The sequence below is a fragment of the Silurus aristotelis genome (genome assembly GCF_946808225.1).
Source record: "Silurus aristotelis genome assembly, chromosome: 22".
Lineage (NCBI taxonomy): Eukaryota > Metazoa > Chordata > Actinopteri > Siluriformes > Siluridae > Silurus > Silurus aristotelis.
Window position 1 is genome coordinate 12,219,163 of NC_139595.1, and position 27,902 is coordinate 12,247,064.

The 27,902-nt window shown below is 37.8% G+C and overlaps 2 protein-coding genes across 4 annotated transcripts in view; both read right to left on the reverse strand.

The window, feature by feature from the left end:
- Positions 1-27,851, reverse strand: LOC310717613 (high affinity 3',5'-cyclic-AMP phosphodiesterase 7A-like; the record flags this gene model as incomplete). Of its 3 annotated transcripts, none has more annotated exons than XM_083525895.1 (13): positions 1-275; positions 424-504; positions 640-736; positions 3,650-3,794; positions 7,670-7,761; positions 7,930-8,061; positions 9,343-9,443; positions 9,553-9,648; positions 13,950-14,013; positions 14,392-14,543; positions 14,806-14,868; positions 22,068-22,128; positions 27,714-27,851. In XM_083525895.1, the coding sequence occupies 13 exons, from the start codon at positions 27,849-27,851 to the stop codon at positions 142-144; spliced, it is 1,356 nt and encodes a 451-aa protein (XP_083382021.1). In that variant the 3' UTR covers positions 1-141. The 3 variants fall into 3 exon arrangements, with proteins under 3 accessions (XP_083382021.1, XP_083382023.1, XP_083382022.1); XM_083525897.1 differs by lacking the exon at positions 27,714-27,851 and adding an exon at positions 23,839-24,270 and having other exon boundaries at positions 22,068-22,760; XM_083525896.1 differs by lacking the exon at positions 22,068-22,128 and having other exon boundaries at positions 27,714-27,843.
- LOC310717612 (craniofacial development protein 2-like) overlaps positions 1-27,902 on the reverse strand; it is an 85,917-nt gene that overhangs the window by 47,004 nt on the left and 11,011 nt on the right. The window lies entirely within an intron of this gene.

Here is a 27,902-nt window from a genome sequence, read left to right on the forward strand (position 1 = left end):
ACTTTACACTCATGGGAGTCTTTTATTTTCCTTGGCATAGATTTAGAATGTGTGTGTGTTTAAGTGTGTGTGTGTGTGTGTGTGTGTGTGTGTGTGTAAGAGGTTAAGAAAGGGTTTGGAAGATGTACTTTGAGTAGTTTCTCACATGTTCTCTTGTGGTGGGTGGGTCCATTTCAACTTGTTTGATGTCATGTGACTTATTATAATGCGAGAAAGTGGTGAGTCTGAGAAACGGGCCCACTCTGCAAACAACGGCTCCACCAATGATATGAACCCTACAGATAGAGCGATAGAGAGAATGATTGTAGACATAGATGGATGAGAGTTAAATGGTTGAACATTAAAATGTGTGTGTGTCTGTGTTTGTGTGTGTGTGCGTGTGCACAGGCAATGTGTATTTTCGGGTGTGTTCTTATGAGGTACCGATCTGTATTTTGCCCACAGTGTAGGTATTTCTGTCACAGAGAATGCTCACTTCCAGATTTTTTCTCCTCTCTATGTCACCTTAACACAAACACAAATTTTTTATACACATAAAACATAAAAAAGGTTTACTAAATGTTAATTTCTTCAAAGTGCTGCTCCTCTAACACACACCGTTTAGCACATCCAATGCAAGGTAGTGGGGTGTTTTTGTACCTTGTCTAAAAAATTCTTCAGTAATTTTGTGGCTCCATAGCTTGCTAAGATGCCAGGGCCTGCATGGGTTACAGATATCTGCACATTTCAGAGCCATCTGTATAAAATAGTAAAAAGAACATTCTGTATACACACATACATATGCACATATACAGACAAACAGTATATTATATATATATATATATATATATATATATATATATATATATATATATATATATATATATATATATATATATATATATATATATATATACACATATATATACACACACACACACACACACACACACACACACACAGTCATAACTTGAAAATGACCCCATCATAAATTGAAAATATCATAAGTTGAGACATGAGAGACAACAGAGACATGGCCTAGTCTACCCAGGAGTCTTGCTGTTTAGTATGTGGTAGTATACTGTAATTTGGTAATAAGTTAACAAATTGCAGTACATAATTTAGCAAAACAGAGCAATTTAAATACACTACCATAATGTATAAACGTTATAGTATATATGTATGTAGCAACAAGCGCATGGATGAAAATGAGTGCTGGTTCGCGATTGGAGGGCATAGCTGGATGTGCTCTGTTTCAGTGTCTGGCGATGCGGATAATAAGGGGAGAGATAAGAGCTAAAATTGGGCTTTGAAACAATAAGAAAATTCATGCTCTAACATGAGACAACTGAATTCTGTTGACCACTGCTAAGAGTAAGGCATCTCACAAGGCGGAATATGCGTACATCCTGGCAGCGTGTCATATCAAAATCAAAATACCGTGGCAAAATTTAAATGTTGAAAAAAATTTTTTTATTAATATCGTCATCGTAAGATTAAAAAGTTGTAAGTCGAACCATTGTAACTCAGGGACTACATGTATATTTATTTCAATTATTAAAAGTTACCAATCAGGAGAGGAATACAAAGAATATCTAAGGAACTGAATGGAACACTGTCAAACCTATTATTAATAAGTGGAGAAAATGTGGCACAACAGAAACACTGCAAAGATCAGGATGATCCTCCAAATTTGATGAGAGGATGAGAAAAAACTTATTAGGGAGGCTATTTGTATATGTGTGATGTGTGTGTGTGTGTGTGTGTGTGTGTGCACGTGTGTATATGTTGTAAAGTACTAGTAAATACTAGTAAAAATCCCCAAAATTAAAAGCAGTCTCCTTATTCCAATCAACTTAGATAATAATTATATAGTTGCTGAATTCGACACTTATGCTGTGCATATATTGCATCACAGGGAAATTTGCATCTGCACCAATATAACAATTATAGTACAAAGTAGCTACTGAAGGCAACATATACAGTGGGTAAGGAAAGTATTCAGACCCCCTTAAATTTTTCACTCTTTGTTATATTGCAGCCATTTGCTAAAATCATTTAGGTTCATTCTTCTTCCTCATGAATGTACACATAGCACCCCATACTGACAGAAAAACACAGAATTGTTGACATTGTTGCAGATTTATTCAAAAAGAAAAACTGAAATATCACATGGTCCTAAGTATTCAGACCCTTTGCTCAGTATTTAGTAGAAGCCCCCTTTTACACTAATACAGCCAGGAGTCTTTTTGGGAAAGATGCAACAAGTCTTTCACACCTGGATTTGGGGATCCTCTGCCATTCCTCCTTGCAGGTCCTCTCCAGTTCTGTGAGGTTGGATGGTAAACGTTGGTGGACAGCCATTTTTAGGTCTCTCCAGAGATGTTTAATTGGGTTTAAGTCAGGGCTCTGGCTGGGCCATTCAAGAACAGTCACGGAGTTGTTGTGAAGCCACTCCTTTGTTATTTTAGCTGTGTGCTTAGGGTCATTGTCTTGTTGGAAGGTAAACCTTCGGCCCAGTCTGAGGTCCAGAGCACTCTGGAGAAGGTTTTTGTCCAGGATATCCCTGTACTTGGCTGCATTCATCTTTCCCTCAATTGCAACCAGTTGTCCTGTCCCTGCAGCTGAAAAACACCCCCACAGCATGATGCCGCCACCACCATGCTTCACTGTTGGGACTGTATTGGACAGGTGATGAGCAGTGCCTGGTTTTCTCCACACATACCGCTTAGAATTAAGGCCAAAAAGTTCTATTTTGGTCTCATCAGACCAGAGAATCTTATTTCTCACCATCTTGGAGTCCTTCAGGTGTTTTTTAGCAAACTCCATGCAGGCTTTCATGTGTCTTACACTGAGGAGAGGCTTCTGTCGGGCCACTCTGCCATAAAGCCCCGACTGGTGGAGGGCTGCAGTGATGGTTGACTTTCTACAACTTTCTCCCATCTCCTGACTGCATCTCTGGAGCTCAGCCACAGTGATCTTTGGGTTCTTCTTTACCTCTCTCACCAAGGCTCTTCTCCCCCGATAGCTCAGTTTGGCCCGACGGCCAGCTCTAGGAATGGTTCTGGTCGTCCCAAACGTCTTCCATTTGAGGATTATGGAGGCCACTGTGCTCTTAGGAACCTTAAGTGCAGCAGAAATCTTTTTGTAACCTTGGCCAGATCTGTGCCTTGCCACAATTCTGTCTCTGAGCTCTTCAGGCAGTTCCTTTGACCTCATGATTCTCATTTGCTCTGACATGCATTGTGATCTGGAAGGTCTTATATAGACAGGTGTGTAGCTTTCCTAATCAAGTCCAATCAGTATAATCAAACACAGCTGGACTCAGCTGGTGTAGAACCATCTCAAGGATGATCAGAAGAAATGGAAAGCACCTGAGTTAAATATATGAGTGTCACAGCAAAGGGTCTGAATACTTAGGACCATGTGATATTTCACTTTTTCTTTTTTAATAAATCTGCAACAATGTCAACAATTCTGTGTTTTTCTGTCAGTATGGGGAGCTATGTGTACATTCATGAGGAAGAAGAATAACCTTAAATGATTTTAGCAAATGGCTGCAATATAACAAAGATTGAAAAATTTAAGGGGGTCTGAATACTTTCCGTACCCACTGTATATGCAATATGCACTAATTTTGTGTGTTTGTGTGTGGGTGTGGGTTGTGTACCTGCAGAATGAAATGTCTGTCCTGACTGTTGTTCAAGTGCAAGTCAGCTCTGTTTAGGTGAGCTCTGAACTCACTCAGGTACTCATCATGTCTGCTGATATCAGTTGCCAGAATCAGAGAACCCAATCGATTCTCCAAGTTCTCTCTGCACACATGGACACAATTTTAAAATGTATGAGTTTATCAGTTGTACTGATGAACTGATGGGGGGGGCCAACATTGTGCATAGCAACGCATGAGTCAGTAAGGACTTTCTGGTATCCATGTAAAGAAATACACCACAATGGGTAATTGCAATGACATTGTCAGGCTGCAGACGCGGAAGCCGATATAGTCCGATCATTGTCCTTTTATTTCAACAACCGTACAACACAAAAACACTCATAAGCCGTTGAAAACAACAAACAAAGACATCCGCTCGATACGCGTTGTCCGCTATGAGTTTGAATGTCCCAAGCATAATCCATAAAGCCTTCGGCAATGAGTAATCCAAGTCGGAAGTGGAATTCGCATATACAGCCGGCGGTCGAGCAGCCACGCGATTGTCCAGCTTGACAATATAACGACCGACAGCCTGTGACTCAAGAACGTGAGTTTATGTAGTCTGATCTTTCATGAGCCACAGCTGTCGGTAATCTTGGGAAGCAGCGTGACTGCTATCGAGGGGGGCGTGGCAGGGTGGATCTCTGACAGCTACAGACGGGGGCGTGGCAGGGTGAATCCCTGACAGCTACAGAGGGGGGCGTGGCAGGGTGAATCCCTGACAGACATACATCAATACATGCTGATGCATAAAAAATACCCTTTGTATTTAGAACAAATAAAGCAGAAATAACTATTATGCATTAATGCATGTCCATTTCAGAACACATCTGTGCCAGAGAACCACCACTAAAATTTGGTGTACGCCTGAATGCAAACATATATTAACCTGTTAAATGTGATAACCTGTAACTGTAGCCCTCAAATTTGCTAAAAGGAATATTAACAAACCACAATACTTTTGGTAGAATGACCTTTTGACAAATGAGACCAAACTGGAGCTTTTTGCCAAAGCTGTATGTAAAAATAAATAAATAAATAAATAAATAAAAATAAAATACCATCTTTAAAACTTTGAGGAGAATGTTTATGTTTTGGGGCTGCTTTGCTGCATCTGGCTGAATCTGTGCAGTGTAGTCTGTTTGAATATCAAACATACTACTCAACACCAGAAAGCTTAGGTTTAGTCACACCTAAACCAGGATAATGATGCAATATATACATCTAAAAGCAGCCAACAATGGCTAAGAACAAAACACTTGACTTTTCTTCTTCATCTGAATCCTATTGGATACCTGTCATGATGAAATTGCTTGTTTGCAATGTCTTCCTGTAAAAATTCACTTTAGAGTCCCATCATTTCGTCAAAGGCGTTTTCATTTGTTGTGTTATTTAAAATAATATGTTAAATCATAAATCGAATGCAACATCTGAAATTATTTTATTAAATATGGAATGAACAATTATGAAAAGCAAATACTTTTGTCTGTTTCAAGCTATTTCAAAGAAAATAATTAGCTATAATCTTTTTGTTGAGGGATGCCAAAAATGTGCCATATCTGTAAATCAGTAATGTCTTATGGATCAGATCTTTTAATTTTGATAATTAAGTACATTCAAAAACAAATATTTTATACTTTTACTCATATAGAAACGTACAAGGAGTGTTCTAAGAAAAGTATTAATTAAGCACAGTATTTGAAAAGTTACTCACATACAGAATCGGTAACCCTGCCTTTGGGGGTTGCACAAGCCAGTGCATTCTTAGTGCCGGTCCCAAGCCCGGATAAATGGGGAGGGTTGCGTTAGGAAGGGCATCCAGCGTAAAACATGCCAAATCAAATATGCGGATCACGGACCATTAGATGGTGGAAAACTAAAGGAGGAAGACTGTAGTGTGAGATTTAGGGAAGTGGTGCTGGATGATTGGGCAACTACTGCAGAAGTGATAAGGGAAACAGCTAGAAAGGTACTTGGTGTGACATCTGGAAAAAGAAAGGAGGAAAAAGAGACGTGGTGGTGGAATGAGGGAGTGCAGGAAATCATAAGGAGGAAGAGGCTGGCAGAACAGGATTGGGATCGACAGAGTGGGGGAAAAAAGTAGGCAGGACTACAAGGCGATGCAGCAGAAGGTGAAGAGGGATGTGGCAAAAGCCCTAAGGAAGCACTAAGAAAGGAGAAAAGGATTTGTACCGATTGGCCAGGCAGGAAAGGATGTGCTGCAGGTTAGAGCAATCAAAGATGCAGATGGAAGTGTTTTATCTAGTGAAGAGAGTGTGTTAAGAAGATGGAGGGAGTATTTTGAGCAGCTGATGAATGATGAAAATAAGAAAGAGAGAAGGTTGGATGATGTGGAGACTGAAGCAGGAAGTTGATAGTATTAGTAAGGAGGAAGTGAGAGCAGCTATTGAGAGGATGAAGAGTGGAAAGTCGGTTGGACCAGATGGCATACCAGTAAAAGCATTGGAATGTTTAGGAGAGATGGCAGTAAAGTTTTTAACAAGATTGTTCAACAAAATTCTGGAAGGTGAGAGGATGCCTGAGGAATGGAGGAGTGTGCTGGTACTAATTTTTAAGAATAAGAGATGTGCAGACGTACAGTAACTACAGGGAAATAAAGTTAATCAGTCACACCATGAAGTTATGGGAAAGAGTAGTGGAAGCCAGGCTGAGAGAGGAAGTGGCCATCTGTGAGCAAACAGTATGGTTTCATGCCAAGGAAAGCTCTACGGAGGCAATATTTGCTTTGAGAAGGTCAGAATGAGTTGCATTGTCTGTTGGTGGCTCTAGAGTTTGTATATGATAGGGTGCCAAGAGAGGAGCTGTGGTAATGTATATTAGGAAGTTAGGTGTGGCAGAGAAGTGAAGAATGTATGAGGATAGTGTGACAGCAGTGAAGTGTGCAGTAGGTATGACAGACTGGTTCAAGGTGGAGGTGGATCTGCATCACGGATCGGCTCTGAGCCCTTTCTTGTTTGCAGTGGTGATGGACAGGTTGACGGACGAGGTCAGAAAAGAGTCTCCATAGACTATGATGTTGGCGGATGATATTGTTATTTGTGGTGAGAGTAGGGAGCAGGTTGAAAAGAGCCTGTAGACGTGAAGGTACATGCTGGAGTGAAGGGGAATGACAGTCAGTAGGAGTAAGACAGAGTACATGTGTGTGAATTAGAGGGGAGGCTGTGGAGTGCTGCAGTTGCAGGGAGTTGTCAGAGTTGAAGATGTTGAGATTTTCATTGGGAGTGACGAGAATGGACAGGATTAGAAATGATCTTATTAAAGGGCTTACATACAGCACATGTAGGACGTTTTGGAGACAAGATGAGGGAGGAGAGTTTGAGATGGTTTGGACATGTGCAGAGGAGGGACATGGGGTACATCACTAGGAGAATGCTGAGAATGGAGCCGCCAGGAAAGAAGTAAAGAGGAAGACAAAGGAGGAGTTTTATGGATGTGGTGAGGGAGAACATGCAGGTAGTTGGTTTGAAAGAGGCAGATTTAGAGGTGGGTATGGAGACAGATGATCCGGATGATCCAGTTCACAGTCTCAGCAACACTGATTGTAAGGTGGAAAAACTCATCCCTGAATTCCACTGCAGGGTCCCATGCACACACGTTTACATACTTATACCTGGGGGCAATCTACTATAGTCAATCTGCCTATTTACATGTTTTTGGACTGTGGAAGAAAACCATAGAACCCAGAGGGCACTCACATGATCAATGTGAGAACATGTGAAACTTCACACAGACAGAAACACAAAATAAGAATTGGATCCAGATCCCTGAAGCTATGAGGTGGCTATGTTACCAAGTTTGGCATCTAATAAGCTTTATATATATATATATATATATTCATTCACAAGACATTTATTGTTATTCAGGAAATTCAGTGGGTGTTACAGAACATAATCAAACCATTGCGCGCCCGCGCGCGTGTGTGTGTGCGTGTGTGTGTGTGTGTGTGTAATTTTGCACCTGTCTGTAGATGATAAATGGGATAGTAGACATGACTCTCTCAACAAGCTGACAGCAAATTTCCAGTGGTGGTTTTCCAGCACAGACATGTTCTACAACAAACATGTTAAAACACAAACAGAAAACAGTTGAGTTAATATGAGCAAAAATAGAAATTACTGTAATAATCTTGGTGTAAGTATGCTAATGCTACCATAATATTAAGATTAAGAGAGCCATCAATCTAAACACAAACCACTTAAAAAATTGGTGCATCTTACTTGGTAGAGCATGACCAAGTGGTGACTACTTTTAAGTAGGAAGGATTGATTGACACCCGGATGATCCAAATCATGAGTTGCTGCAGCCAGTAAACCCAAAAGGATATCACATGATGTCAGAGACTCAAATAGCTAAAGATGCACACAGACAAACATTTTTATTAGTACAATAGAAGCATTTGTTCATATGTAAAGTCATAAAAAAAATTAAACATTCTTTCTGAATTCTATGGTTCCACATATCAGGACATCATAAAAAATCATTTGGTTTTTAGCAGGTCTTAGATTCAGGTAAATAAAACCTCAGATGAACACTAACAGCTAGCCGTTTTGTCATAGAATTGCTGGTATGCTTTGGATCATTGTCCTGTTGCATAACCAAATTTCAGCCAGGCTTCACCTGTCAGACAAATGGCTTCTCATTTGGTTTTATAATACTTTGGTATACAAAGAAGTTTATGGGCAACTCAATGACAGCAAGTTGCCCATGTCCTCTGGCTGCAAAACAAGACCAATTCATCACCCCACCACAGCCGTGCATGCTGTGTTTAATTTTCACCAAATGTGGTGCTATGCATTAGGGCAAACATCTCCATTTTGGTCTCTTCTGTCCAAAGGACATAGTTCCAGAAACATTGTGGTTTGTTCGTATGCAACTTTGCAACTTCACAAAGCTATTGCCATGTTCTTTTTAGAGAAAATAGGTTTTGTTACTGCAACCAATCCAAACAAATCATACTTGTACAGTCTTCTTCTAACTGTACTGTAATGAACTTAAACATGTAACATTCCAACTAAGGCCTGTAGAGTCTGAGATTAAATTTGCTAGGACGTCCACTCCTGAGAAAACTGCCAAATGTCTTAAATGTTTTCCACTTATAATAATCTTCCACCATGTAGAATGATGGACTTTAAAATATTTGAAAATAGCCTTGAAACCCTTTCCAGATTGAATAGCTTCTCTAAAATCAGTGCTGATATCTTTTACACACACTTGAATAATCCAGACCAGCCAAATGCTAAAGCTTGGGCTTTTATAGAGGTGGTCACACTTAGTGATAATTGATTAATCAAGGGCATTTGATTATCAGCATCTGCCTGCTACTAAGCCTATTAATTCCTATAGAAGCAATTAAGGTGTACTTAGGTTTTCTCACACGGCTTTTCCATTTTGGCTTTTTGTAAAAATAAAAAATGACAGTGTACCTATACTAATACCTAATTACCTACAGCTAATTTTAAGAAGTACAGATTATTTTGATTGTCCTTATACAAAACCATAGAATTCAAAGAGAGTGTACTTTTTTTTTCAAATGTCTGTATATCCATCTATTTTTTACTTAAAATTATATTAATGATCTATGACTTCTCTTGTTTTTCTTGTTTCCATCAACAATTTAGACATATACACACCTGTGGTTCCTGCAGGAAGCAGTACATAGCCTGTGTGACATCAGCAGCATGGAGTGCATTGTGATAGGGGTTCTGTCTGTGGTAGGATTCCTGTACCATTACTATGGTTAAACAGAAATATCAAATATCATTTCTGAAATCTTATACTGTAATTCTGTATGAACTTTATTTAGTAAACCAAATAAATGAAAGTATGTGGATAGTTCTTGCCTAAAAAATGCCGCAGTTTGAGCACATCCAGTTCGAAGAGCTTTATTAGGCTGTATTCATTGAAGAGGTGAAAAGTCACATCCACTAAACTGTTTCCTGAATCAAAATAAAATAAAATTATTAATGTAATTATTTGAGTCCACCATACATACTATACACTAACAAATACAATGCAAAGAATCTTTCAATAATTTGAACTTGTTTATGCACATTCCAAAGTGCACATTTATAATTTTTCAATGTAAATAGTTTATAAGTTTTAAGTAGTGTAAAAAAGAGCAAATCTAAATTTAACCACAAATTTAATACAACTAGAAAACTGCTAATATGACACAAACAATTTAAATCTACAGTTTAACACTGAGGATCTGGTTTTGGTGTTTGTGATTAAAAAAATAAGAACAAGAAAAACTAAAGACTCCTAAACTTAAACAAGATTGATGGACCCTATTAGTTTTACTTTTCTTTTGTTCCAGACTGCCAGTACATTTTTCATCACAGCTAGTGCAATATATTATTTGTTTGTTTCCTTGTCAGGTACCAGGAATAAAGCTGTCACCTAGTGATTGTGACCATGTTAATCCTCTCTTCGATTCTCTTATGTCAGGTGTTAATTTTATAAATTTAAAAATGATAATAATGATAATTAACCTAAAGTCTCTGTTTGCTGTAATACATTTATAAATTCCCCCTTCAAAGGGGGCCAAACTTGACCAAATTGATAATTCCCCAGGATAAGGTATATGAAGACATATACACAAAGCACAAAGTCACAAAGTCCTGGGCAGTGTTTATGATACATGTATTTCAAAAGCGTATTTCAAACATAAAAAAGGATTTTGTCATTTGCATGTAATAGGGTTGCTAAAAATGGCTTAATATTTTATATCAAAATACTTAAGTGTTTTGTATTTTTGCAGTTTTAAAATACTGTAACAGACTTTGTAAGGAGTCTACATGATGACATCATAAAAAAGCAGCCTCTGCCTACTCAGTATTTGGCCCAGACTTGTTGAGATCAGAGCAGAAAATCTATCCATATGGAAGAAGGTGGTGAAGGTGAGAAACGTACAGGCTGCCAGCCTTCAAATAGGTGTCCAATGATTGATAAATAAATATTTGATTGCCGATTATTGTACAATAATAAAAGTAGCTGTTTAGTAGTAATATGATTTTGCATACAATTGCATGAATAACTGCCTAAAACATTATTATTATATTTATTATTAACAAACAAATGATGAATTAGTTAGAAACTAATTGCTATGAATGCAGGTGCCATCAGCAGTTTTCTTACGAAGTGTTGCTGATGCAAAGTAGCTCTTCGTTACCAAACACCAAGTAACTAAATTAGGATACAATGTTGGTTACTTTAAAAATAACCTTCATCTGGGAGATCACAGGCACGTCTATGTGCATATTTGATCTGTTAACTGGTTGCATATATCAGATTTATTGCATGACTCGGCCAGAGAAAAACTGCTGCTATCAAACATTGTTTACTTAATCAGGTATAATCAAGTATAGTCAGTGTAATGGTGAAGTGATACAGTGGATCAAACATGCCAATTGATGGAAAGTATGTAAAGAAATTTCATGCTCCCTTGTAAAATAATTTTTTGTATTTTTAAAATACAAAAATACAGTAGTTTATTTGGATACATAGTTTGGCTGCTGTATTTTGTAGTTTATTTCACTTAAAGTTAAGGTATTTGATATTTTATTTTAATATACATTTTGGTGTATCTTTGCAAAACCCTGATCCCACTAGGGCTACAACAACTATTCAATAAAATTGATAATAATCGATAATAAAATTCGTTGTCAACAAATGCCGTTATTGATTAGTTGTGCTGCACAAGTTATAGTTAGCGTGACGCTTGAAAATGGCACAGAGTTCAGGGTCAAGCAGCAGCAGGGAAAGAAAACACACTGGTGTCACGGATGAAGGAGAAACATCAGCATGGTATATATACAGTGAGGAAAATAAGTATTTGAACAACCTGCTATTTTGCAAGTTCTCCCACTTAAAAATCATGGAGGGGTCTGAAATTGTCATCGTAGGTGCATGTCCACTGTGAGAGACATAATCTAAAAAAAAAATCCAGAAATCAAAATGTATGATTTTTTAACTATTTATTAGTATGATACAGCTGCAAATAAGTATTTGAACACCTGTCTATCAGCTAGAATTCTGACCCTCAAAGACCTGTTAGTCTGCCTTTAAAATGTCCACCTCCACTACATTTATTATCCTAAATTAGATGCACCTGTTTGAGGTCGTTAGCTGCATAAAGACACCTGTCCACCCCATACAATCAGTAAGAATCCAACTACTAACATGGCCAAGACCAAAGAGCTGTCCAAAGACACTAGAGACAAAATTGTACACCTCCACAAGACTGGAAAGGGCTACGGGGAAATTGCCAAGAAGCTTGGTGAAAAAAGGTCCACTGTTGGAGCAATCATTAGAAAATGGAAGAAGCTAAACATGACCGTCAATCGCCCTCGGACTGGGGCTCCATGCAAGATCTCACCTCGTGGGGTCTCAGTGATCCTAAGGAAGGTGAGAAATCAGCCCAGAACTACACGGGAGGAGCTGGTCAATGACCTGAAAAGAGCTGGGACCACCGTTTCCAAGGTTACTGTTGGTAATACACTAAGACATCATGGTTTGAAATCATGCATGGTACGAAAGGTTCCCCTGCTTAAACCAGCACATCTCCAGGCACGTCTTAAGTTTGCCAATGACCATTTGGATGATCCAGAGGAGTCATGGGAGAAAGTCATGTGGTCAGATGAGACCAAAATAGAACTTTTGGGTCATAATTCCACTAAACGTGTTTGGAGGAAGAAGATTGATGAGTACCATCCCAAGAACACCATCCCTACTGTGAAGCATGGGGGTGGTAGCATCATGCTTTGGGGGTGTTTTTCTGCACATGGGACAGGGCGACTGCACTGTATTAAGGAGAGGATGACCGGGGCCATGTATTGCGAGATTTTGGGGAACAACCTCCTTCCCTCAGTTAGAGCATTAAAGATGGGTCGAGGCTGGGTCTTCCAACATGACAATGACCTGAAGCACACAGCCAGGATAACCAAGGAGTTGCTCTGTAAGAAGCATATCAAGGTTCTGGCGTGGCCTAGCCAGTCTCCAGACCTAAACCCAATAGAGAATCTTTGGAGGGAGCTCAAACTCTGTGTTATATACTTATTTTCCTCACTGTAAACTGTATAATCCTCATTTTTTCTGTTGAGACTCGAGAGCATCAGGTTGCACAATCAGCTCGCTCGCGACATAGTGATGGATTCTATTAAAACGGTGTAAACAAACACTACATTTAAAAACAGCAAATAAAAAAAAAGAAAAGAAAAAAAAGAATTTTAGGCTCACTGTTGTGAGTAAAAATACCCTGTTAACTTGCTGTGTTTCTCTGTTCCATTCTCTTTTTATAGCGTTTGTCTACCACGGCAATGCCTTATCTGTTTTCAAACGTGATTTACTGCAGCTTTACTACAATCAAATGCTTGTTTTCAATGTTTGTATATTTCATTTATGCATATATCATTTGATTATTATTAAATTCATTATATTCTAGATGCTTATATCTTCACAGCTGAAAAAAATGTCTGTGTATTTTTTAAAGCATGGTTGTCAATTTGCCATCTGCAATGATCATTAAAAACAATACAAAATTTGCATGTTGCATACTTAAATGATTTTTTGTTTGTTTGTTTTTTACAGAAATAAACAATCCAGCATGAGAGAGTTTGTTTAAAGGAGAAATCCCCAATGCGCTCCTCAACAAGCAGCCACTGTAAGCTTTAAAATAAAGATAGTTAAACTCAATATGTGGCTCATAGATACGTACATTCCAGCCTTTCCTCCACAGTGAAGGTTATAACGTCAAAGTAAGGGCTAAAAAAAAGCATGTGTGTAACGGTCAGGTATCCATACTGTAAATGTGTGCTATTAGATTGCTTTGACATATATCGCCTTGGGTAACAGTAATTTTAGCACTTGTTTTTTTCCCACCATTTTTGTAATGGTGAGCAGTATTGTTTAATTTGTTGTTTTATGCAACACTCTGTCCTGAAGGAATATTGTTTTGTTTCCAATAAACTATATGTGGATGAAATTATGCTGGAATTTATGGCTATACTAATCCTTAATAGAGTACAGTATTAGCACCTTAAGTAATACTTATTCTTAAACTAGTAAGAAAATAACCAAACATGATACTCCACTAGTTCTAAAGTACTATACAGCTATGGATGTATGTATAGAAGTTCTAAAGAAATTGCTTTGATGGTTCTACATTCATAAAATCGTGATTACACATATACCTTCCACACTTGCAAAAGTTACTAATAGTCACCAGCAGGTGTCTCACCATTAGAGAGTTGATCAAATAAGAAGACATCAAAGTTCCAGCTTCCAACCTTCTTCAGCATAAACTACCACAAGACAAAGATTCCAAAAAAAATAAAATTGAAAAAGAGATCAGTGTTAAATAAATAAATGAGTGATTAAAGAACACATAATGCGAATGAAAAAAGTAATACACAAAGTAATGTTGTACTTGCGTTTGACAAATGCAATCATACTATTTAATAGGATGTGCAAAAGCACATTATAAAAGGCAAAAGAAACTAATTTAGTAGAAAAAAATACCATTTAAATGCATTTGCATGTACCCTTCAGTGCTTATATAAGAAACACTAATACTTTTTTAAATTTCCTATTCTGACCCATAAGTATATTAATTTTAGCAAACACTAAGTTACGTTTATGTCTGACAAAATTGCAAAGTAAACTCTCTGTTTATTTCTTACCTTAGCTTGGCTAATGTACTCCTGGTCAAGTGTGGGGTGTGATTCCTGTATGTCTTTTCCACAGTAACATGAAGTATGCAAAATCTTGTGAATGCACCGAGCACTTCTACCTGGCTGCAGCTTCAATCCGGATCTCACTGTATCTGTCTTTGCTGCACAAACAACACCAAAACATCTGTTTATAAACATGCAAACAACACCAAAACATCTGTTTATAAACATGCAAACAACACCAAAATAGCTGTTTATTTACAAGCAAACTACACCAAAACATCTGGTTAGGGGAACATTGTGTTTGCTTTTTACAAATTTGATATACCCTCACTCATCTATTCACTGATACAGTTACTAGTTATGTATATATACTGGATATGTGGTTTAAACCACTGAATATCTGAAAATATATTTACATACCTATCCACCCGTCTCTCTCAGATTTCTCAGATGTGTAACTTGTCTGAGATCTCAATCGAACATCTGTAATACAAAGCATAAGCCATGTAAATATGCAACACTTAAATCAGTTTTTATATACATATAAAAATAAGTAAACACTGTAATGTTATGTGCAATAATGTATTATTATTATTTTTTATGAATGCCTGTCTGCATGGACAATGGTCATGTTTTACAAGAGGAAAATTGAGTCAGAGGTTCCCAAAAGTATTGTGCAAACAACCCCAGATAGACATTGATTTTTTTTCTGCAACCCAAGCTATAAACAAATAAACAAGCAAACAAATCAGAAGACTGTGAGCTTTGCTTGAGTTATTTTATGCAAGATTATACAGTTTTTCACTGATTAAATCATGGCATGAAAAAAAAAACTACACAAAACGGTCTGCACCTAGACTGCAATTTCATGGGACCAACAGGACCCAACAAAAACTCAACACAGACAGACAACTTTTATTCTCAAGATCATTGGATGGGCAAGAGCAGGTAGTCAGATAAAGTTCGGGTGGGGGGGATAATAACACTCAGTTAAAATGACCATAATTGGGAAGTGACGTCACGCACAGTCGACGGCCAACAGGGGAAAAGCACGTACGTTTTTGCGGAATATTTTGAAGAAAAAAAAAATCTGTTAGCCACTTTGCTTAGGTTGGTAAATACAACATTACTGATGTTGCTGTTCGTCAAGGCCACAAACTCATTTGACCTGTGCAAAATAAAAAGCTAATCTCTAGAGTATGTACTGTCATCAACTTGCTGCGTGAACATCATAATGTTTCACAATTTCACTGACTACCTCAATTGTTCGAAACATTCCGCAAAATATTTCACTGCCATTTACCCTCTTGGCCATCGACTGTGAGTGACGTCACTTCCCAGTACAAACACACCCAATCATATAGTCCCACCCCTGACACTTGATTGACGGTTTTCAGTGCAAGGCATCGGCAATGCAAATGTAAAAAAGAAATGACGTTTTAATTAATATTGCTATTTAAATATGACATGGTCATAACTCGTAAAATTTGGGAAATACAGTTGCAAATAGACTTTGCTTTTCCAGTCACTGGGCGTTCGCAAAAGCAAAAATGCAAACGGTAATGCAAGATTTGCAACTGCGTTCTAATTGATATGAAAAATCGCAATTGCGGCTACAGTTTGCAAGTCCTTTTTAAAATTGTCCGAAATAACTTTCTATACGTACATTTTTAAGTTCAGCTAAAACAAAAATACACCGATGATATCGTGGAATTACCAGCCCTTAAATCAGACACTGAGGTGAAAACGTCTTACTCAGAACATTAAACGTTTACCTGAAGTACCGGATCCAGACGTGAAGTTTTATTGGGTTAAGACCGAGTGCATCTACACGAGAAAAGTGGTAAAGACTTATCGTAGTCAGGATGCCTACAATTCCTCCCTCAGCGAAAAAGTCGGAATCATTTGTTGATACAACATTAATTGTAAATGGTTGGAGCGTCACGCGCTGTTAAAAACATCCTGTTTGGTTCATTGCTATGGTAACCAGGGTGTTTATTAGTGCGCACTGTACTTGTATAACCGGGTAAGTCTGAATGTATATGCTATTAATAATTCACACTGCTAACTGAATTCTATTCAATTGTAGGGAGTACTATTTAAGCTTTTAAATCCTGTACTACTACAAGAACCCACGAACGCACGCGGGGTAAAAACACTGAAGCCAGCGTATAACACCACGCATTACAAAATTAATGGTTGTGTTTCATCATACTTACATTGCAAATGTACATAATTTCATAGGTTTTGAAAAGTGTGTGGTTAGATTAGATGAAACGTGTAGCCATGTTGCGGTGGGTTTGAATGCTCCGTCTAAACCGCGTGTGGTCACGGATAAACACGAAGGTGCATGCAATACAATGCTGGCTAACTTTTAAAAAATTTCATATAAAATTTTAATTCATCACGTGTTGTTGGTTTTACATAGCAGTAGATATACTCGAGTTGCTAGTTAATATCCTGCGTCACGTCGTGTTTTGTTTTTCAGAAATGTAAACACTTTAATTTCTGGTCTGAGCAAGTGAGTTTCTGGTCTGAGAGAGCATGGACAGCATGGTCCTATTTGTAATTTTGACATTTTTAATAGCAAAAATAAATAATTTGTCGCAATATCACTGTGTGTACGCCTCTGTTTTGAACGTGCGCGAAACGTCCATCATAGTCAGCCTGTCAAACACACACACACACACACACACACACATATATATATATATATATATATATATATATATATATAGACAAAATACAAAATACATTGTATTTTGTAGATCAACGAGTCTTCCACGTGGTTCCTACTGCCTTAAATTTAGCCTGAAATGTTTTGACAGAATACAACAAAATGAAATGAATGTGCTTTGAAATCAAATCAGTTTGTAAAGTAAAAAAATAAAAAATATGCAGGTAGTTGGTTTGAAAGGGGCAGATGTGCAGGACAGGGGGGTATGGAGACGGATGATCCGCTGTGGCGACCCCTAATGGTAGAAGCCGAAAGCAGAAGAAGAAGAAAGTAAAAAATGTCATTATTATAATGAATAAATAAATAGATAAACAAACAAGCAAACGGACAAACCAAAATGTGACTGTTATTCTGAGTTTTCAAAATGATTTCACTATTCTTATAGATTACGTAGCATCTCTGGATGGTGTTTCTGTTTCAGCCTGTACAGCAGTTAAAGATCTTGGTGTTATTATTGACCCTAGTCTTTCGTTTGAGGCTCATGTGAATAATATTACCAGGATCGCCTTCTTTCACCTTAGAAATATTGCTAAAATTAGAAATATGATGTCGTTACAGGATGCAGTTCATGCTTTTGTTACTTCTAGATTAGACTACTGTAACGCTTTACTGTCTGGGTGTGCGAGTAGGTGCATAAATAAGCTTCAGTTAGTTCAGAATGCAGCAGCAAGAGTCCTCACTAGATCTAGCAAATATGACCACATCACTCCTGTTTTAATCAGTCTACATTGGCTCCCAATGAAATCTCACATTGATTATAAAATACTACTACTGACGTATAAAGCACTTACATACTTCTGTACCAGTATGATCCCCCATACCTACTTAGATCAAAAGGTGCAGGCTATCTGTTGGTTCCTCAAATAATGAAGACTACAGCAGGGGGCAGATCTTTCTCTTATAAAGCCCCACAGTTATGGAACAGCCTTCCAATCAGTGTTCGGGACTCAGACACAGTCTCAGTGTTCAAGTCGAGGTTGAAAACACATTTATTTAGTCAAGACTTTTATCAGTAGATTCTTTCTTAGGTAAAGGCGCAGATCTGGAGGGAACATGTATATAGAGTGTTTGGTGAACTGGGATATTTGTATGCTTTCGTCCCCTCACTCTCACACATTTACTCATGTTTGTTGATGGTGGTGTGGTGGGTCGTCTCTTATCCCAGAGATCCCTCATGTCTGTGTTACCTTCTGGTTCTCCCTTTTAGTTATGCTGCCATAGCGAGTCTTGCCGGAGTCCAAACTGCACAGTGACATTAACTTTCATACAACAATAAGGAAACTTAATAATCCATATCCTTCTCTTCCGGTCACCCTCATCTCTCTCCCCCTCTTCCCTCCGTGGATCTTCCCACTTTGTCCAGGCCTGCCTCTGGATAGTGTTCTCTTCGACTGGAGGCCACTCTGTGCAGCTTGGGACGGTTTCTCATCAACGCCTTGGGTGGTTCCATAAAATTCCGGAGTAAGAACAGGCGCTGTGAGGATGGATTGGACTGTAGTTAATGTCAACAGTCTCCTAAACTGACTCAGGACTACATTTCGCTTCTGATCATCATCACTGTACCCCGCAACATCTTATATCTGCAATAAATCGACATTCGGTGCAACCCAAATGAGGATAGGTTCCCTCTTGAGCCTGGTTCCTCTCAAAGTTTTTTGCTTATACCATCACTGGAGTTTTTCCTTGCCACAGTCGCCACCGGCTTGCTCATCACGGACAAACTTACTTACAAAGAACATATTCACTTTTAATTACCACATTATCTGTGTAAAGCTGCTTTGATATAATGTTCATTTTTAAAAGTGCTATACAAATAAAAATGAATTTAATTGAATATAATGACTTTTTTGTTAAATATTGCATGTAATTAATTACATCATAAGCATGTGTAATTTAATTTAGATGAAATCCACCAAAGGTAATTAGAAATTTACTTTTAAGCAGATAAAATCTCAAGAGTTGATTTTAAGTGTGACATTTGTGTCAGGTTATCTAAGGTTTAGCATTAGATATTGTTTAAACCAGGCTTGTCGGATAACAGTGGGTGCATTTACTAGTGGGAGGACAATGTTGCTTGTCATGTTTCCTCTGGAATAATGAAATCTTTTTATCTTTAAAATAAATGTTTATCATGCTTCTCATTTCCAGTATCTAGCTAGTTTAGGTTGATATCCTTAAAGAGGTTATATAGGTTTGTATAAATATAGTATTATGTAAATGTACATTTGATACTATTAAATGCTAACAAACACCAAGAATCCATACCTAGTAAAAATATCATGTTATTAGTCATATATCATATTAAATTGAAATCTTTTCACTCTGCACGTCTCTTTGATAGTCAAAGAACTCAAGGTTCTCTGGTCATTATAAGTTTGAGTTTGACCTGTTGGAACAAGTGTTTCAGCTGCTTGTGTCTGACAACTGGAAGCACCTTGCCAATCAAACAGCTGTAGACACGTGAATGATTTTTCTGCTTTATTTTGTATGTTTTTCCAAATCTACATATTCTGCTCAACTAACCTCACATTTTCATTGCTTAAAGTGTTTTCCTGTTTGATATATGAAAGAGTACACAGCAAGGCTTTATCCTTCTATGGTTCAGCTTTTGCTAAAACCACCCTTGTCTGATCACAATGGGCGTATTTACCAATGCATGAATCTAAAGATAGAGTTTTTTTGATGCCATAAAATGGGCATCAAGCATGTCTATGTACATTGCTGCATTTATCTTTCCTTTGACCCTGACTAGTCTCCCAGTTCCTGCCACTGAAAAACATCCCCACAGCATGATGCTGCACCACCATGTTTCACTGAAGCGATGGTATTGGCCAGGTGATGAACGGTGACTGGTTTCTTTCAGACATGATCCTTGGCATTGAGGCGAAGGAATTCAATCTTTGTTTCTCATGGTCTGAGAGTCCTTCGGGTGACTTTTGGCCAAGTCCAGGCAGGCTTCATGTGGCTTTTAATAAGGAGTGGCTTCTGTCTGGCCACTCTACCATACAATGGATGGTGGAATGCTGCAGAGATTGTTGTTCTTCTGGAAGGTTCTCCTCTCTCCACAGAAAAACTCTGGAGCTCTTTCAGGGTGGCCATCAGGTTTTTGGTCACCTCCCTGACTAAGGCCCTTTTCCACCAAGCACTCAGTTTGGCCGGGTGGCAGAGCATTTTTTGTTGCTATAAGAAAACCATCCAAGTGATCATGCCAGTACCTTTAATGACTCCTGAAGGTTAAAGTCTAGCATATAAGACTACCAAACATACAAATAATATTAAAGTCGCACAACATGAAAATAACTGAGAGGTGAAATCAAAGGTGAAAGCAGAAAAATTGCCAAGCATAAGAGTCAGAGTATTCAAGCATATTATTATTCAAGCCAAATTATGAATTCTTGTGACGTGTGCAGTAGCTACCATCTTCCAAAAATATTCCAAAGTAAAAGAAACCCATAAATCAGCAACAGTGTAATGGGCACACAACAATTGTGAATGAAGTCTAGCTCCTGTTCATGATAAAAAGATGCTATAACAGTCATTTTTCTTGTCTCTGGCCTTTTTGTAGAGCAGATATGGCAGATATTTTGGGACATAAAGACAAAATGTTTTTTTTTTATCCAGTTTTCTAAATGATTTAATAAAATCAGTTTGGGCCACTATGAAAAACAATTTAAGCACCTGCATAAGCCCACTTTAAATAAATACTGGTTTACCATTCAAATTTAGGTTGCCAACCATAAATGCAGTCCAATGCCATATGTGAACAAATAACAAATTTTTCTAACCTTAAATGGACAGATTCTTACTTTTCTTTTTCTACTTCTGTTGAAAATGTGTACTGTTTTCAAGGAACACATTTATTTGTTGTAGAAGTAGGACATTTCTCATAATAGTAGATCCCAAATGTGAATAGGGTGCTTGTGGTTTTCTGAAAAAATTTGAATTACAGTTGATGCTCCAAAAGTGTCTTAATTTCCACAGGGATGCATTGTCAGTATTTCACTGATCATGCAATATTTTACAGTATTAAACTTTCACTTCATTCAGAAATACAGAAGACAATTATATCTGCAATGCTTCAACTGAAATCATAGCAATCAACTGGACTATGGTAGCAAATAGATAGCATCCTAGCACAAGATGAGTGTCAGGGGGCGAATGCATGGAGGCGAAAGCCGGAGTAGAAATCGCTGAAAGTTAAATGAGTGAAGCGAAACACACGAATACATACACAGCAGTCCAGCATAAGGTCAAAGAGAGATATCCGTGGTACGCCCTGGAGGGGCGAGGTCCACATAGTCCAGGAACGAACGCACGGAGAGATAGGGGTAATCCGGGGTGCGCTTTGGGGAGAAAGCGCAGCCGTGGAGAAAGTGTGGAGTCCGAGAGGAAGGGAACATATAGGGATACGCAGACCAACAACACATACACAAATACCAACAAACAATAACGGACCAGGAGTGCATGTGAACAAGGGGTTTATGTAGGAGCTGGGGATGAGTGATGAATGAGTCGCAGGTGTGTGTGATTAAGCCAGGAGCTCCAGAGAGAGCGGATGCATGACAGCCGCCGAAGGGGGCGTGGCAGGTGGATTCCTGTCAATGAGTTTTCCTAACAACCTATGCTAACAAGCTATAACCTAACACCTGCCACTCTATTTGAACCTCCTAGAAAGACAATAAGAACAACCTGGGACCCCATAACACCTAGCAACATCATAGCAATCAGCAGGGTTAGCATAGCAGTGTTGTAGCATTTTCACACTGTTTTAAAAGTTATCAAAATTACATTTGTCATTTGGTGTGTAGACACAGCATATTTCAATAAATAATTAATTAACAACTTCATTTATAATTGTCAAAGCCCTCACACGAATAGTAAACATTTTTTTAATGTGAATTAAATGAAGCTAAGTGTAGATGTTTACAGTAAAACTCTGACATACCAATCATGCGGATGTAGAGAACCATCTGGTCTGAGCTGTCGTATGAGACTGCTCCTCGTCTCTGTTACAAACATGCAAAAATCCATGTAAACAATAGCACTGCAATAAACAACTGTCCTGTGTAATTGTATACATTCCTGATCAACAGCTAAAAATACCACAAAAGAATATGAATAACTGCAATCTGCTTCATTAATCTGCATCTATGCATTTTAAATTATCTCAGTTTATTATTAAAATTTTTATTACAGGTTGTAAGTCTGCAAAATGAGGAAAATTGCAAAATGAGGTCGGAAATACCAGCCAACCAATACTAACCTGCAAATGTGACCTGCATAGATGGTTTACACCATACACACAGGTACAGTTTCATCTTTTGCATTATCACTTAATAATACATTTAGTAATCGCAAAATAACTTAATTATTACATTGAAAAAACGAATTCACAGGTCTTCAACATGGTGAACCAGTGCTGATGTTTTCATTGATAGATTAAGGCCATAAATGTAAAACATTCTGGTGTTGTTTCAAAGGTAGTTCATACAGAGGCTTTGGGTCAGCATAAACTGTTTAAATGGTTTACATTTGTGAGCAATTGACAGGACAATATATTTTAAATCCAAATGCACTTATCTTCATATAAAATGCATTTTGAGGGAAAATGTATGTATGCACATAGTAAGCTAATCACCTACTTCAGGGGTGGCCAACCAGTCAGCGACCATTTTTTACAGTGTTACCGCAAAGAGCCACATTATACACATGGGCACACATGAACATCACCCATCCCTTCCTCTTACACACACACACACACACTGTCAGTTTAACCAAGTCCACAATCAAAAATATAATAATTTACAATAGCGTTTTTCTTTTACTATGCATGTTGCTTAGTGGGACTTCTGGCATTCCAGGTCAGAGTGCAACTGTGATTCAATAGCCGGGTTAATGTCCGATATTCTGTGTTCAACAGTGTGGCGGGACAGTTGTACGTCTGATACAATGCGTTTTAGTTTGTTGTTTTCAAAAGACAAGATTTCAACAATGTCACTGAGGCATTATTTAACGAACTCCCCTTCATTGTATGACTTTTTAGCCCGTGCAATGTTCCAAGCCAAATGTAATTTTCCAAGCCAAATTTAAAGCAAAAAATTTTGGGAAAACTGTATCTGCTTTTCTGCCTGACTTTTCAAAGTGACCAACTTGTGCTTGTGAAGTTCAGTCCCTTTTGGAAATTCCTGGTTGATGTTAGCATAGAGTGAGCTGAAGTGGCGCTGAAGATTTGAAATGCGCTGAAGATGCCTGACACAAGGCAGAATGACATGCCATTACGTTCAACAAAAAAAATATAAACTCTCCCACTCTGTTAAAAACGTCCTGTGTTCATCTTCATATTTTCATTTTGCTGTGCATTTTTTTTCCTGCCATTTTGAGAGCGAACTTGACACAAACTGTTTACTTAAAATTTAAGTAAACAGTTTGCATATAGAAGTTTGTGTTTGTTTTTTTATGTGCGTGTTCGCTTCGCTTGAGTTCAATACAGTATTTTCGTCAAATGCTCATGTGCGTGAGATGAAAATACCGCAAAGTTTCCCAGTAGGGGCAAGCTCATTTAAGTCTTAAAAATACTGTATTGAACTCAAGCGAAGCGAACACGCACATTAAAAAAAAAAAACACAAACACAAACTTCGATATGAAGGTAAGAGCCGCATGAAACCAGGCAAAGAGCCGCATGCGGGTCGAGAGCCACAGGTTGGCCACCCCTGACCTACTTTTTTGACACTGGTCATTTCAGTGTTCATTTTTGGAGATTTATTAAAATGAATTGCATAGTAAGTTTGAAGGCTTTTCACTTGATTTTGGAATGCTGTTGTAGGGATCTGCCCATTAACCCTCCTAAGAGCATTAGTGAGATTGGCAAATGATGTTGAGGCCTGGTAAAGAGTCAGCATTCCACTTCATCCCAAAGGTGTTTATTAGATTTGGGGTTAGGGCTCTGGGCAGACCACTTAATTTCTTTCATTCCAAACTTGCCAAACCACATCCTCACATTGAACATCCCTTTGTGCACTGTAATACTGCATGGAGACCTGCTTTTATCCAAGCTTAACTTCATAGGTTAGTTTTTGCTGAATATCGGTGATAAAAATAGTTCCAAACCAAACCACAGTAGAACTCTTGTGTATTTGTTTAAAAAGGTTGGTTTGTGTGTGTGTGGGTTTGTGTGTGTGTGTGGGTGTGTGTGTGGGTGTGGTTGGGGGGGGGGGGGGGGGGGTTAGATTAGGTTTCATTTAATAGCATTAGCTTCAACCACTTCCTGGTTTAGTGGCAAAGGTTAGCACTATTGATTCTTTAGCGTTTTCATATTTCTGGTACGGAGTGAGTAGCCACAGTGACACTGCACTCTAGTGTCTTTATTATACCCCTTGCATTGTTGTGTATGTTTTCAAGTTTAATAATAATAATAATAATAATAATAATAATAATAATAATAATAATAAAATGCGCTCAAAGTGCGAGTGTAAACTCGCACTGTAGTTCACACTCTCAATGACTGTTCATGAACATATATTGCACATACAGTATAATTATAACCACAATTCCAAAAAGTTGGGACACTGTGAAAATGTAAATAAAAACAATGCAATGATTTGCAAATCTCATAAACTCCTATTGTTTTTGCAGTAGAAATTAGAAAACAGAGTTTTGGGGGAATGTTGCCCCTTTTGTGTTCATTACAGGATCCTATCTATAGTTTCCAAAAAGAATCTAAAATGTAAATTTATATGACCACAGAACAGTTTTCTCTATAGCTCAGTCCCTTTTTACTATAAGCCTGGTCCCAGAAAAGACAGTGATATTTCTGGATCATGTTCACATATGGCTTCTCCTTTGCATTATAGAGCTTTAAACTACATTTCTGGATAAATATAGATATATATAGATAAAACTCATTTTATTTAAAGTTAACAAACTTCAGTGTATCTTGAATGGTTGCATTAAAAGACTATGGGATCAAAGTATATTTCTCTAATCTAGTTTCTAAATGATTGTTTAAAAAAAAACTACAAAATGCAGTTGTCAGCAAAGTTTATTAGTTTATTTACAGAAGCTCAACCAACTTATATGAGTGTACTTTCTTTTTACCAAGACTGTATTGGTCTTATGTTCAGATGTCCACCAGTCTAGATAATATATTCATTTTAATGTCAGTACATTCGGTATTTTTCCACTACTCATAGTAGAAAATATTTTCTTAGGCTTTAAAGACCGACATAGATAGAGAGAATGTCAATTTCTTTTTGCAGAACTTGAAATATGCTGAATTTATTTAGTCCTTGATGTATCAACATATATCTTTTATTTTATAATCAATAAAACTGAAGTAGTAGCCAAGTTGAAATATATAATTATAGTAAAGATGTAATGATAATAGTAAAGTATTGTGAGCATGCAGCTAGGGTCCCTGGTGGTCTAGTGGTTAGGATGCGGTGCTCTCACCGCTGCGGCCCGGGTTCGATCCCCGGTCAGGGAACCAGCCCCAGCCACTCTTAGTGCCGGTCCCAAGTCCGGATAAATGGGGAGGGTTGCGTTAGTAAGGGCATCCAGCGTAAAACATGTGCCAAATCAAACATGCGAATGATCAGCTGTGGCGACCCCTAATGGGAGAAGCTGAAAGAAAGTTATTGTGAGCATGCAGCTAAGCAGTTGGTACTTGTAAAAATCACTTGCCTTTGCATAAAGTTCCACAAAATATTACTTATTCGGTAAAGTAATATCAATAACATGCTTATTAACAAATAATACACAATACTACAGTACATGTAAGAAAAGTACAGTATGGTTTAGGAAATTTCACTTAGTCCTATTTACTGAACAGTAAATACAAAAGTGCTTTTGTACATTGGACAGGCCTCTTCTGTATTACTGTTTCCCATTAAATATTACACAGAAGTTAAAACCAACAGCTCCTAAAAAATTTTATGTAAACAAATCCACATATAAATGAGCCTGCATCACAGCATTCTTCATCATTCATCACAGCATTCTTCATCCAGCCTTTGAACTGGTAGATATCGATACAGATATTAGGATGACTACATTTCAGCTGAACATACAGCCAAATGTTTAATTGAGCGATAATCCTGGCTGACAGTTAGATACCTACATTAGATATCTACCAGTTCAAAGGCTGGATGAAGAATGCTGTGATGCAGGTTTGTTTATACGTGGATTTGAGAAGAAGATTAAAGAAAGAGTCTCTTTCTCTAAACTCTTTCTTTATTTTATTTTTATGATTTTAGTCTAAATACCACCACTGTTGAATTTATAAAGGTGTTGATGAAGTTTCTAAACAGCATGGCTATGACAATGATTCCACTTGATTTCAGCTGCATGTCACATTATCTAAGCAAAATAACACTGGCCTAAATCCAACCAAATTTAGCAACCTAATGCAGTGCTGCATTTGTCCTATGGTTTGTCTGCTACTCTGTCATGTGCTAGTTTAACTCATCATATGTAAGCTCAGTACCTTGTGAGGAATTTGATAACACCAAACAGCTTGCTGTAAGGTCTGCTGTAAGGTCTGCAATGAATATGAACAGTTAGTTACGGTGGCTTAGGGCTCTGAATGTCATGCACAATTTTGCAATCAGTTGTCGAAAGGTAAACAGTTGATGTTTATGGAAAAAAAAATTATGGAAATACAATTAAAGAACATTTGGTTTCACCCAGGTAGTCTGGTTCCTTTCATACTCATACTCTCTATGGGAATTTTTCTTTCTATTGTCACCACTGGCTTGATCATTGGTGATATAACTCATAGAAACAAATTTCTGGCATTCAAATTTAAATTTGCAGTCTATTTATTGTACATTTAAGCGACAATTTTAGTGCATCTCCTCGTGTTAAATACTATATAAATTAAACTTGGATATACTTTAGTCAGTGTGCACCTTGTATAGCAGTACAGATTTGTGTGTCTTTTGTTAAATATCTTAATTAATAATAATTATAATAATAATAATAATAATAATAATAATAATAATAATAATAATAATAAATATCCAGGCTTTTACCTTTTCCTTTCTCTCAGTGCTCCACTGACCCACTTGTATAAGTCTGTGCATTGTGCACATGCATGTATACAGTTCTCTTTTGTCCTTACACTGCTTCCAGCCTGAGCTCAGAACAATTACTTACTGCACTCAACTGATCTAAGCCACTGTTCAGCACATTTATCACAAAGTAGCATTGAGATGCCTTTAGAACGACCGCTGAACCAACAACCATGGCCTTCCTGCCTTTTGGAAAAGGGAAAACTCTAAACTAAAACAGTGTTTAAAAAAGAGGAGAGCTCCACTGCTCAGTGTAAGATACATGTCCAGCACCTTCACTATAGCAGTTTGATAATAACAAAAACCCAATTCCAAATCTATATTCAGAAACACATTGCATTCTTCTTCGAAAGGTATATCATTCCTATAATGTATGAAGTGAAATTTTATTGTAATGTGTTAATTACAACAGGAATTTTATTTAACAACAGGAAGATATTGTTAGTTGTCTTCAGGTGTGGTTGAATCGTGTGCTGTGACTTTAAGCGTGTATTGGCACGCGGTACCGGGCGAACAGACATACCTTGGAGAGTTGGCGGGGGGCAGGACCACCGAACAAACCCGAACTCGAGGTGATGGAGATGGCACCCCGCCGGCCCAGGACGTGTTTCGGTACTGGCTGGTCCAGTGGTAGCAACGGCAGCTGGTAACATACTTCCATTGGTGTCTCAGGCGATACGACGAATGAATGTCAAATTAATCGGGCAAAAAC